The sequence below is a fragment of the Amyelois transitella genome, chromosome 18, assembly GCF_032362555.1.
Source record: "Amyelois transitella isolate CPQ chromosome 18, ilAmyTran1.1, whole genome shotgun sequence".
NCBI lineage: Eukaryota > Metazoa > Arthropoda > Insecta > Lepidoptera > Pyralidae > Amyelois > Amyelois transitella.
Genome location: NC_083521.1, coordinates 5,564,001 through 5,577,148, shown reverse-complemented (window position 1 = coordinate 5,577,148; position 13,148 = coordinate 5,564,001). Strand labels below are relative to the sequence as shown.

General features: G+C 34.4%; 1 protein-coding gene across 3 annotated transcripts; it reads left to right on the top strand.

Annotated features, from left to right (window-relative positions):
• The first annotated feature begins 232 nt into the window (after positions 1–232).
• Positions 233–13,143, top strand: LOC106129669 (cystathionine beta-synthase). 3 transcript variants are annotated; one of them, XM_013328285.2, is made up of 11 exons: positions 233–327; positions 684–791; positions 919–1,025; positions 1,288–1,458; positions 2,309–2,490; positions 5,573–5,812; positions 7,090–7,222; positions 8,304–8,481; positions 9,233–9,370; positions 11,853–12,043; positions 12,551–13,143. In XM_013328285.2, the coding sequence occupies exons 2-11, from the start codon at positions 712–714 to the stop codon at positions 12,646–12,648; spliced, it is 1,518 nt and encodes a 505-aa protein (XP_013183739.2). In that variant the 5' UTR covers positions 233–327; positions 684–711; the 3' UTR covers positions 12,649–13,143. The 3 variants fall into 3 exon arrangements, with proteins under 3 accessions (XP_013183739.2, XP_060805174.1, XP_013183747.2); XM_060949191.1 differs by having other exon boundaries at positions 291–418; XM_013328293.2 differs by lacking the exon at positions 233–327 and adding an exon at positions 357–510.
• Positions 13,144–13,148: the final 5 nt, after the last annotated feature.

The window sequence follows — 13,148 nt, the reverse complement described above, 5'->3', positions numbered from 1 at the left end:
GGAGTATTACACACTAAATCCAATATAACCGATTGCTATTCATTTGAAGCCATTTTTGTTCTTCTATTGTTGTAATTACAAATATGTCAATGTATGTGAGTTCTAGTAACTAAAAAAATTGTTTATTAATTATACTTATATAAGCAAAATTATGAAATCTGCCTTTTTTTACCTACTGTTTTCTACTGTTTTTTAGGCGAGTTGTTGTTTTTTAGCTTTTTGTGGTTGGCAACACTGTTCGTTACGTTCGTCTCGTTCGCAGCCCGCAATTTGCAAGCAGCACAGTGTGCGATCGCGTGGTTCGTTGTGTGCACGAGTTATTAGTAGGTAGGTTCAGAGATTTATCGGTCGTTTAGGTAGCTTTATTTTAATTCGCCTATTATTTGAACGGAATCATATTTAAAAAAGTTTCGGAGAGGTATATATTTTTCTAACAACTAGTTAAGAGTCTATACGTACTGGTAGGAGTTCCTTACCAGTAAGATTGCGATTCTGGAATAGTTTTGCGGTGTAAGTTCTGTATCAAATTTAGCCTAAAATGTGCATGAACTTTAATACAAATCATATCGTGAAATGCCCCCATTTTACTACGTCTAATTTTACTACAAAATTAAACTTGCATTTATACATTTAAAAAGTTAAAAACAGTATTGGTAATAAACATGATTTATTTTACACTTTAGGTTACTGCTAAAGACAAGGTAAATCAAGATGACAAGCCACACGGATAATGGTGCTACAGATCCCAAATTCTTCGATCTCAAAGATCTTCCTCACATAGTCAGACCGTTGTAAGTAACTGTAAACAAACCTGTTTCTTTTATTTGTCTTAAATTTGTTTATAACTGGTTTCAATTCGGATACTGTTATTTTTTAAATACTATAACTAAGTTGAATCTGCAAACTATCTATTTTCAGAGACAGACGTGACAAAGTTGAAACAGACATTTTAAATGTTATTGGAAATACTCCATTGGTCAAACTTGAGCGAATACCTAAAGAGGAGGGTGTACAGTGTGATGTTTGTAAGTTGTTATATTTTTTAAAGTAAATAAAACATGGTGTATAAACGAATTTAGTAGGTAAATTTTTTTATAGTTTACTATGTCAGGCAATCACATTTTTTTTAATTTCTTTGCCCTTACTCTTATGCACCATTTATTTCCTTAAATTTTAAAATATTGTTTAAATATACTTCTTAATTTTGCAATAATTATACTATAGAATTTTGTAATCTATAACAAAAATTACAGGAGAAAAAAAAAAATTTTTTTTCTCTATCTACAGATGCAAAATGTGAGTTTTTGAACCCCGGAGGATCTGTGAAGGACCGCATCGCATACAGGATGGTGGCAGATGCTGAACATAAAGGAGTCTTAGTTCCTGGAAAATCTGTCATCATAGAACCAACATCTGGAAACACAGGAATAGGCCTTGCTCTGGCTGCTGCAGTCAAAGGTAAAAATAAAACACAATCTAAATAAAACACACCAATGTTTGTAACAAATCCATCCTGAAATAAATATCCAATATATCTAGATTGAAATCAAAATCAATATTTTATTTAGAAAATAGGCTTTTGCAGCTTTTTCTAAATTGATGTGAAAAAGGCTTTCACATCAATTTAGAAAAAGCTAAATTCTACCTAAGCACTTATGTGCTTAGCCCCTCGAGGCAACATTCAAGGAACAGAACACAAAGTTCTTTAAAACGGACACAGAATCCCATGAAAGAACAAAACAAAATGTTTCTCAAAATGGACTCCGCACGAAAAGGGTGCTGGTACTTCACCCAAACAAATTGACCACTGGTAAGAGAAGAACACCAACTGAAACACTACCAGTATTGGTCGCCTAGTCATCATTATGGCTTTATATTCTTTCTTTTTGTGTAATTCTGTTGATTATCTATACTAATATTATAAAGCTGAAAAGTTTGTTTGTTTGAACGCGCTAATCTCAGGAACTACTGGTTTGTATATTATTAAAAACCATTTATCAAGAAAGGCTTTACGCTATATAACATCACACTGCAACTATAAGGAGCAAACAAATAATGGAATATGTAAAAAAACGGAGAAAATTATTCATCCTTGGGGGCTTCAATGATGCCCAAAATAACTATTCCACACGGACGAAGTCGCGGGCACAGCTAGTTTTAGTTAAGTACAAAGTTTTGAGGCTTGTACTTTAGAGAGAGACAGTTTTGATTAATATGATGTTAAGTAGATCAATAAATTTTTTAGACTAAATTTAGGTCTCATAATTTTGCAACTTTAAATGTCAAAACATCTATTATTGCTATGCAGGCTACAGGTGCATTATAGTGTTGCCAGAGAAAATGTCTGATGAGAAGGTGAACACTTTGCGCGCCCTGGGGGCCGAGATTGTGAGAACCCCCACCGAGGCGGCCTCCAGCGACCCTGACAGCAACATCAACGTAGCCAAACGCTTGGCTAAAGAGATACCTAATGCTGTTGTTCTAGATCAGGTAATTTATCTATTTATTTATGTAGAACAAAATGATTATATCACTTGTAAAATATAGGTATCACATGAGCTTAAAAATTCGGCACTACTTATTATTATTAAAAAATCTTCCATAAGGCCCTTAGGCTTATGTATATTTTGGTTTTTAATATATTTTATAGATAGATGCGTTCATATTCATCTTTATATGTAGTATGTAATAATTTAATTATTTATTCGAAAATTTACGACAAATCCGCAGGAACAAATTAAGAAAAAATTGTAAAACTATATGTGAAATTCACGAGTGTAATTTTCAAGCGGAATACAGTATGAGGAGTACCTACATAGGATCTACACAAACGTTGACTATACTAAATTCTTCAAATGCAAGCATTACACCATGCTCGTATTTAACCTTAAATTCCCTACAAAAAAATACACTATAGATATGACAATATTGAATCATATATGTAAAATGTTACGAGAAACGAGTGAGAAACGAATTTAATCGTCTTACTTACTTGAAAAATTACAAAATCAAAGAAAACTTGAATATAAAGGCTGTATTTAAATTGGCAACAGAGCAAACATATGCCCATGAAGACGTGGTTGTTTTTGTAATATCCCAATAGGCAAAATGTGCACCTACACTACAGAAACGCGCATAAACAAATTGTGGATGGCTCGGAAATACGTCTAGTGTATTATATATTCTGTGGCGGCAATCAGACCATAGTAGCTATGTGATCCCAGCCTCCGATATAATCGTTGTATTTAAATTTTACGTAGGAACAAACACTATGACCAAACTAATCATTCATGGAAATATTTAACAACGGAATAATGGTACCTATTAACAAATCAGAACGGTGCAATTAGCGCATATCATAAACTTCCGTAAATAGGTTTCCCACGGGTTGTAGAGTTGGCTTGTCACTATTGGTGCAAACCACAAAAATAATCAGTACCTTTTTACGATTGTCGTCCGTCTAACATTTCCTCGGTTAACCGCGTGACCAATTTTGGTACAAAAATAGATGGTAGTTGTAGCTTGTTATCGTCATGATACGCTGATGTTTCACCCAGCACTGTAACAATAATGGTAAAATATATCTGTTTAATATATCAATGTTCTCGAGTCGAGATCACGGAAAGCATTATACGGTTTGTGGTCGAAACTGTAGTCGAAACAAAGCTTATTCTTATAATATTAGACTATCCTGTACAAGTATCCCGTCTTTACAGCTGGTAGTTTTCAATCCGGACCAGATTTAAAATTCGTCAGTATCCCTCATTTCAATCGAGGGTTAAAAGTTGCATAAATCTTAAACTATATTATATAACATCAATTCTCAAATGATCAGTAATTTTAATCTCAACGTCATTAAATTTTATCATAATTACCGACTATAATAATATTGATTGTGCTAATTTACACCTAAAAATAATTTATATTTTGTTGATAATCATGTGTGACAATTGGCAGATAATAAATTGATTATGTCAATTGAATAGAAACATTGTGTGATGAACATAATAATATTAATAGGCTGCTGCCCAATCGTCGTTATAGAGATTACAATGCGGTCAGATTCGACCGGATTTCCATGAAGTCTTCTAAAAATAAATAGTCTGACATAAACATACTAGGGCTATGCCCTCGGCGTCTATCGCATAAATTTTGTCCATTTCTCGCATTCCTTATGCTTAACAAAATAAAATCTTCCAGTGGAAATCTCGTAGCTATTTTGTTAAAACCGTTCACACACATCGCTTTACTTTATTTAAGTTAGTATCCTTGTACGATTATAAACATCCTTATTTACAATTGACTATTATAAGGCAGTCGTGCTCGTGATACTTTTGTACTTAGAATGCATTTACATATGAATAAGTTTATGCCAGGTCAAATTGGTGACGAAAAAGACCCGCTAATCAATATATCGCGATCGCGTGATAAAAATAGCTAAAACATATAATAGGTATTAACATGGTTTACAAAATATTTTGTCAATATTATATAAAATTTAAAAAGAATTACGTATTTCTTCATGCTGCTTGAATTTTATTTATTTCCATCCATCCACCTCATCTTCGCGGCTTTGTCCCGTTGCGTCTGCAGAACCTTTTTTAACGGTGAAAGAATTTTCATAATCCGTACAGTATTTTCAAAGATTAGCACTTATAAGCAAACAATCAATCAAGGTTACAACAAGGTTAAGTTGATCCGAAGTTCATCAAGTTCATCCCACTTCACCAAATATAAAACCATCACCCGCGTAAAATGAAAATAAGCAATTAAATTCCGTTTCCTTACGAAATTTCTGTAAATCATATCTTGGTGCTAGTAGATAATATAAAAGTGTTATATACCAAGTTTTAGCTATTAAGATAAAATAAAACACATGATTAAATACTTACGTGAATTTTTTATTTATTTTCGACGCGATAAATGTTTTATAATCATTCATAATATGATGGGAAAATATTTTAAAAAATCAAAATTATTTAAAACTAACTGTGACATCTGTAAATAAAAAAATAAGTAACAACTTTTATTAAGACATCATACCTTAATCCATGAACGCAATAATTGATTAAGCTGCCAAAAAAGTGACGTCACAACTTAGTACAATTTTGTACAAGGCGTTACAAATCACACAGCGGACTCGCCCAAATAATGTGATGTAGCTAATTTATATCTTAAACAGTTTTTTCGTTTACTGATGCGATTATTTCACCAATATTGTTTGTAATTTTTAAACACCAACAATTAACGGTGTTTATAATTTTTGTTGTTGTGCTAATAAATTTTTACCGCCGTGTGGTTTCCTGCACTTTAGAATAGAACCACTCCATATCTTTCCCATGGATGTCATAGAAGGCGACTATGAGATAGGCTTTATTAACTTGGGATTCCTCTTATAGGCGATGGGCTAGCACTATTTGATTCTCAATTCCATCAGAAAGCTAAACAACTGATCGTAGCCTTTCAGTCTTTTCTAGACTAGAATTGACTATGTATGTGTTTATATAATTTTTTAAACACCGAAACATAAATTTGTTAGCATGCTTATTTAGTGTTTTCTTTTCTGTAACAGTACAACAACCCATGCAATCCCCTGGCGCACTACGACGGCACGGCCGAAGAGATTCTGTGGGCGATGGACGACCATCTGGACATGCTGGTGATAGGAGCCGGAACTGGGGGCACTATATCCGGAACAGCACTGAAGATCAAGGAGCGCTGCCCCAGCTGCGTGGTGGTGGGGGTCGACCCCCTGGGATCCATACTCGCGCAGCCCCACGATGTTAACAAGACCGACGTGACTTATTACGAAGTTAGTATCTATCCTACCTATTGTTTTCGGCCTTTATAGCATAACAGTTAAACGCCGATTTACCCAATCCAGGATCCTGGTCAAAGGGTGTAAGAAGAGAAAATCCTGATAACAGTCAGATATATAGATTAAAGGAGCCGGGCCTGGAAATGGCGGCACCTTATCCGGAATAGCATTGAAGAGGCTTAAAATCTAGCCACCTATTTTTGGCTCCTGTGGGGTTATGGATAAAGTGCTTGCCTCTGAGTCACGAGGTCTCTGGTTTATTATATCCCTAGTAAATATTTAACGGGTTTTCTGTTTGATAGTGTAGTACGATGTGTAATTAAGCATACTAGCGTAAACTATTGATGTGATGAGATAAAAAATAAAAAAATCACAATTGTCAATTAACAATGAGACGTTTATGGTTATTCCTATTTTATACAAATTTTTTGGTCAGCAGTTTATTTTTTTTAAAAATTCCTGAATAAAAACGAGATTTAGTGCAGACGTAAAATGATTCCATAATTTTAATATGATTTTATTAAATCTAGGATATATCATTATTCTTTTGAAGTCGCAGTCATTATCAATGTATTACCTATAAAACTCAAACAAAATGACGTTACTTAAACATTGAACGCAAGATCAAGCTCATAATGATAAAAGTTTGATTACCTACTCTCAGTTTAAAAATATTATTAATTCCGCAATGCCGCAATAATAATATGTGCTAACGTAATGTTTTATCAATCAATCAACGTGATCAGTGTCGATTTATTATGAATAATCCGATTGGAATGATAAATAGAATGGAAACAAAATCTGTATTACCTATAGGTTAATATTTTTTCATTCAATTCTCTCGTATCATATCGGGAAAAACGTTATTTCCTTATCTAGCGTCTGTTATCGCAAAACATCTTGGTACGTGCCAATTTTCAGCGTTGTAGGTCAAGTTGTGTCTAAATTTCCACGTTTAACCCAAGAGAGGCCTGGCATACATACATACCATCACGCCTGTTTCCCATTGGGGTAGGCAGAGGCTAAGGATTTCCACCCTCTTCCGCTTATGCGGGCTGGCAGTGTGCTTAAAATATGACGTGCTCCAAAAAACTACACTTGGAATCTCATTCAGACCATAATAGGCATGAAGTAAAATTTTTGTTTTGGTGTTTATCTATTAATTTAGTTATATAATTACGTCAATAAACCTTGTGTCTCAAAGGACAACACATAATTGGAGCAAACAGGCCCCTAACAATATTAAGATTCAATGAATTGTTTCCTCGCAGGTGGAAGGTATCGGGTACGACTTCATCCCGGCGACGCTCGACCGTGCCGTTGTGGACCGCTGGGTCAAGACAGATGATGTGCACACGTTCAACATGTCGCGGAGACTTATCAAGGAGGAGGGGCTGCTTTGCGGTATTATTTTTATATGATAACTGGCTTTTGCTTAAAGTAAATCTTCACCTTTTCGTAAGACCACGACCTTTGATTGGGTAAGTTAGGTTTTACACTCCGGTTTGAACTCCGCAACCTTTATAAAATAGTTACATATAAAGTAGTCACTATGTTTTCCCTTACCGATATTGAAGAAAGAAATAAATTTTTATTGTTTATAAAATACAAATTAAAATATGACAATTTACATCCAAAAATGTATCAAAATATTTCCGCTCAGCAAATGTCACAGTGTAGCCGCGACACTGGACTTCCGCGGATGGGTTTCACAAAAATAAAATAAAAATAGAAATGAAACAAAAACGACATATACTGCATTAAAATTTAGGGCTATGGTGGCGTTACACTCTGTGGACTATAAAAATATTACATAAAAAATAAAAAGCAGGTATAAAAAAAATTATATAAAATATTTGATTGACCGCAATGTCGGTATTCTGTGGATATTTATTTATTTATAAAACGTTCTGTTTTATAAATCTGTAGAGGTCGTCTGCGTAGAGATGATAGTCGCTATTAATAATTATGTTAGGTAAGTCTGATGTATATAGAATAAATAGTATTGGTCCCAGTATAGATCCTTGCGGAACACCTTTATTTAAACGCTCATTTGTATAATTTTGTCGAAAAAAAAAAGACCTAGAGGTCGCAGCCCTACAAGATGGTCGGATCAAATCCGATCGTCCCTAAACACCGATCTCCATAAGGCCCTCCACGACGCAAAGGATCGCAACAGGTGGAAGGAAGAGATCAAAGAGAAAGTGATTCGGCGGGGGAGTCACGACCCTCAGTAATGAAGTATACGACGCGAGGAGGGGGTATAATTTTGTGCCGTCACCGGAAATGGTTTCCACTATCTGGTAACGACCCCCGATGATTGAGCATCGATTCTATCATTATATTATATATTTTTATTATTATATATCTTCTATTGTGAGTTCTTGCCATAGTTATAAATTTTTAAGAATTAGTGAATCGTAATGTCGCGGCGATAGGTACCTGCTATTAGTCTGTATATATTTAAGTGACTATGTTATTGAAGGTGGCAGCAGCGGGTCTGCGATGTGGGCCGCCATGCAAGCCGCCAAGTCGCTGAAGGCCGGCCAGAAGTGTGTGGTGATATTACCTGACAACATCCGCAACTACATGACTAAGTTCATCTCCGACCAGTGGATGGAAGCGCGCAATTTCAAGCCCCTCATTAAGCATGAAACATTATGGTATGAAAGCAATTTACATACATAAGTAAATCAAGCCTTTATCTCAAGGGTAAACAGAGTCTACTGTCTTTATTTCTAAAAATACTCAAAAGCTACGTTTAGATAAGCAATTCAGATAGTGGCAGATTTCTAGCCCATCGCTTTGGAAGCCCAAGTAAGCCTTTTCTAACATTAATTTTGACATTCTGCGCGGGAAGCTGGCACTCTTTTCCTCGCAACCAGGCCTAGCGTGTAAGCCAGATTTATATTTCATCTTTAAACAAAAACACAATTTTTAAAGTTGTACACTTTCTTTAACTGTGATACACCAGTAAGATGTTATTTATTAGCAATGATTTTCATGGAGCTTCTGCTTTCCGTAACCTTTTCATGTCTTTCTCGTGAATTCCTTTTGTCCATATCATAAGCTTACTTATGGAACAAACCACTAAGATGCTGTATGTTAGGTACTTTATTAGGTTGCCCTATTAACGAGAGACTATATTAAAGCAGAGATCAAACTGAAGTCTCAATTTGACATGAGTAAATCTTGGATCATGTTCATAGACAGAGACCCCAGATATTAGACTCAACCAATATACCTACTTAAATTGATTAGACTTAGGCAAATCGGAAAAAGATTTTTCCATCGTGACATGTCTGGGTATCAAAACCCGGAACTTTTGGTTCAGAGGCTAGAATCCGACCATTGCGCCAAACAGGACATCGTTGATGTAGTCCAAAATATGATATTCCTCGTTGTGATACTCAGGTGGTGGGACAAGCCGCTGTTGGAGGAGATGGTGCAGAGGCCGGCGGTGACCGTCTCCAGCGACAGTTCGCCGAGGGACGCCATCGCCGCGCTGAGGAACACGCACGCGCCCATGCTCTTCATAATCGACCAAAATAAGTAAGTTTTTTTATTGAACCAGCCCTATTCATGATCATTGAAGTGAACCTTAGAGTAAGAGAGAGGGAAAGATAGGACGACGTTGGTGACACGACCCCCAGACAGTCTTATTATCAAATCACATCTTATTATCAATCGATCTCTTTCACAACCTTGGCATCTCAGCCGCTCTCTTTGACCGGCTTTGGTTAAGATATAATTTGTGGACCGTGATTTATATTGCGCGTCAGTTTAAAAATACAGGCTCTTTCAGCAATGAGCTAATTTATTAAGTGGTCCCTCAATTTGCATTTTCTTTCAAGAACTATAACTGTGTTATATATTTGTGTAATTTTACATAAGTTCAATTAAATTCTATATAAACTTTATTCATCAACAAATTTGTTAATAAAAGATTGTAAACAATTGATTACGGTATAACATCCAAATCCCTTTAGAATTTAGAGACAAGAATAGTTTTCAACGCAGGTGGCGTTCCAGCTCCGTTCTTATCAGTGTACCTATTTCCATACAAATATTAATAATATTTTTTTTATTTTTTGTTACTAATAGGTATGCCCTCTTCTCCTTAAGTTCCTGTGCAGCATAGCGTCACTCTTCTCGTGTTACCTTGAACTTATAGTTCTTTAAGTTAAAAAGAAACATGTATAAAACCTTCTTAGTTAAAATTGTCTTACATCTTTTTTAGCTTTCTTCAACACCTTCTTCAACTTTTACTTGAGTCAGTAATGTCATTGGGTCTCTAAAAGATATAAAAATGTCAAAATTTTTAGTGCATCCATAAAATAAATAAATGAGTGTATCTAATGATTCTCCTGTTCCTATGCTTAGTCGTATACGTATACTTAGTTATATTTTTCATTGATCATCTAATGCACTCGCACTAACCTTATATAGATAAATTAACGTATACTATGCTTGGGACTTGTGCTTAAACGAATGTGATTTAATATGTTTATTAAATTTATTAAAACAATTAACAAGTTCGAGCCACCCGCAGATTTATTACGCCTACTTTCATCTTTTTTTGGTTCGTATTTTTAATAAATTTTATATCTTGTATATGTAAGAAAATAACTTTTATTGAAACATTATAAAATTTAGCGGTAAAGAACGGCTGTAACTTGAAATTAACTTTAATACTCGTGTTCCTGCATAATAAACCTTATCTTATCTGGACTTATCAGAACGCGTAGTGTATGTATGGTACATTTGTTTTGATTTCTCTGCCCACACGTGTTGACCATATGTATGAGCGTTACTTTTTAATTTACCAAATATGTAAGACTTGTGTGTGGGTGCTACCGTCTCCCAGGGTGCTGCAAACTTATTTTAGAATATTGAATCTAGAATATTGAAAAAGTAGGAGCGGTCTCAACGCGTAGGTAGGTATGCTTATTTGCATCAATATCACACGGAACTTTTATAAACATCAAATTGGTGAACTTACTCAGCTAAACTTGTAGTATGAGAAAACCTTTCCTAGAAAAAGTTTACATATTCTTGTAGTTGTTGATCGTGGTCAGGTAGATAGACAGTAGGTTTGCTAACAGATATATAATCAAGGAAATTATAATAAATGAAAGTATAACGGTAGCCCCATTAGAATTTGTGCAAATTCGATTTTAGCGAATGTCTGCTTCTTTATCAATTTGCTTAAGAGCGCGATTCGTCTAAAGCCTTATGAATTAACCTACTATCAGTATTGATAAAGTAAGGTATACTACTAGAAAAGCATTTCTAGAAACAAGTTTTTATAATATAATTTCTTGCATTTACTTTTTCCAGTCTAAAAGCGTTACATTAAAGAAAAAAATACAAGTACACCTACAAAAACTTGTTTTTAGAAATGTATTTTTTATTAATTTATTTTGAGGCGTTTTTATAAAAGTATAAAAATAATTAGACACCCAAAAAAAAATTTTTTTTTTTGCATTTAGATTTCTTTTGCTTTCTCCAGTTTGTATGACGTCATCAGCCAGATTCGCAGATATTTCCGACGGGTTATACCTATTTGTCAACGGCTAAAGTATTCCACAGACGAACGGCCTGAACTGTAAAGGATTTAGAGTAGGCTGCAGTCATATTAATGGGAGCATTGAGTTGAAGAGCAATTAGACTACGGAAAGTGTGACTATTATTCTGATGAAAAAAGATGAAGCGCTCTTTAAAATACTGAGGAGTACCTTATATCCTTCTCCAGACAACATAAAATTTCTAAATGATTGGTTCAGTAGATAACCCGTGAAGCGACAGTAAACAAACTTATTTCGCATATTTAATTATATGACAGTTGAAGTTATTATATTAGTTGGGATATAGATAGATTGGCATCCTTCCTACACCTATGTATGTCGGCTGTTATTTGTTAATTTATCAACTCTTATTTTTTATCAATCACCAAAGCCACAGCCATAATAATTACCTACTTAATAACACGTAAGGAAATTTTAATCGCACTAATATTATTCATCTATTACAGATCCATAAAAGGCGTATTCACCGCGGACAATGTAAGAAGAAGGGTGACCAACTTATCAGGGAACACCTCGGAGACCCTAGATAAGTTTACAGTGAAAAAGTATTACAAAGTGGACCTTGCGCAAAAGCCTACCTTAGGTCTCATCTCTCGGATTCTGGACATGACACCCTTCGTCGCTGTCGTCAAGACTGGTATGTTTAATATTATTTTAACCTTTGCCTTAAATATGTATGCGATATAAGTATTTATAAACAAAATGTGAGTCCAGATTACGTCAGCCAAACTGTTAGTGATTCATAAACATAATGAATGTTATGATTTTAAAATGTGGTGCGAGATGAAAAAACTGTATGCTGGTTTGCCAATTATGCAGAATAGATTAAAGACTCAAACTCTTCACTCTAGACATGAACAAACTCAAAATTAAATGTCCAAACTTACACAAAGACTTGTTTCGCTCCTAGAAGAGTTCAGTTTTAGTATTTGGCCCGGAACTTCGCTGAAATAAATGTAGACTACTAAAAGTTATGTATAGGGTAGTAGTAAAAGTATGTTTATATATTAGGGCTGGCACCTCTTTATGTTCTATGTATTCCATCATTTTAATATATCTATCATAATAACATTAAAATTATAATAACCAAAAGACGTTGTTTGACGTGTTAACCTGAACTTGATACTATCTTTTGCTTTTACAGATGATACACCATTAAAATTAGAACAGCCTGTCGGAGTTGTGACGTCAGACGACCTGCTCATAAACACAATAGAAGTGAATCACGTCAATGGAAAATAGCCTAAGAATCAATGTGAATTTGCATAACTGTATGGGAGATTATTATAATTTGATAGTACATTTTTTACATCAAGTGTCACAATTTATTGTTAAGTATAGTCGCAGTTATACTATACACTGCAAAATTTATAAATATTGTATGATTTCTGTGATCTAAGAAGTAACAATCAAATAACATGTTGTGGTTTTGCAAGAAGGCTAGTTAACTGAATCAAATAAGTTTAACTTGTTCCCTGTATTAGTGGGAACTGCAATAATAGTTTCAACATACAACTGCAGATAACTTGGTATTTACTGATGTTTAAGGAAAATTTTTGGTGTACTTTATTCCAGTCAGCAATGATTTATGAAGCATTTCGTAAGCATTTAGTATTATTATGACTACTTATTTTTACTTTTTGTTTTGATAAACAGTTTATAATCAACTAATAGTTTAGCTAAAGGGTTACAGTATATTATATTAAAAAAATATAATTATAGTACTTATTTACTTTATCCTT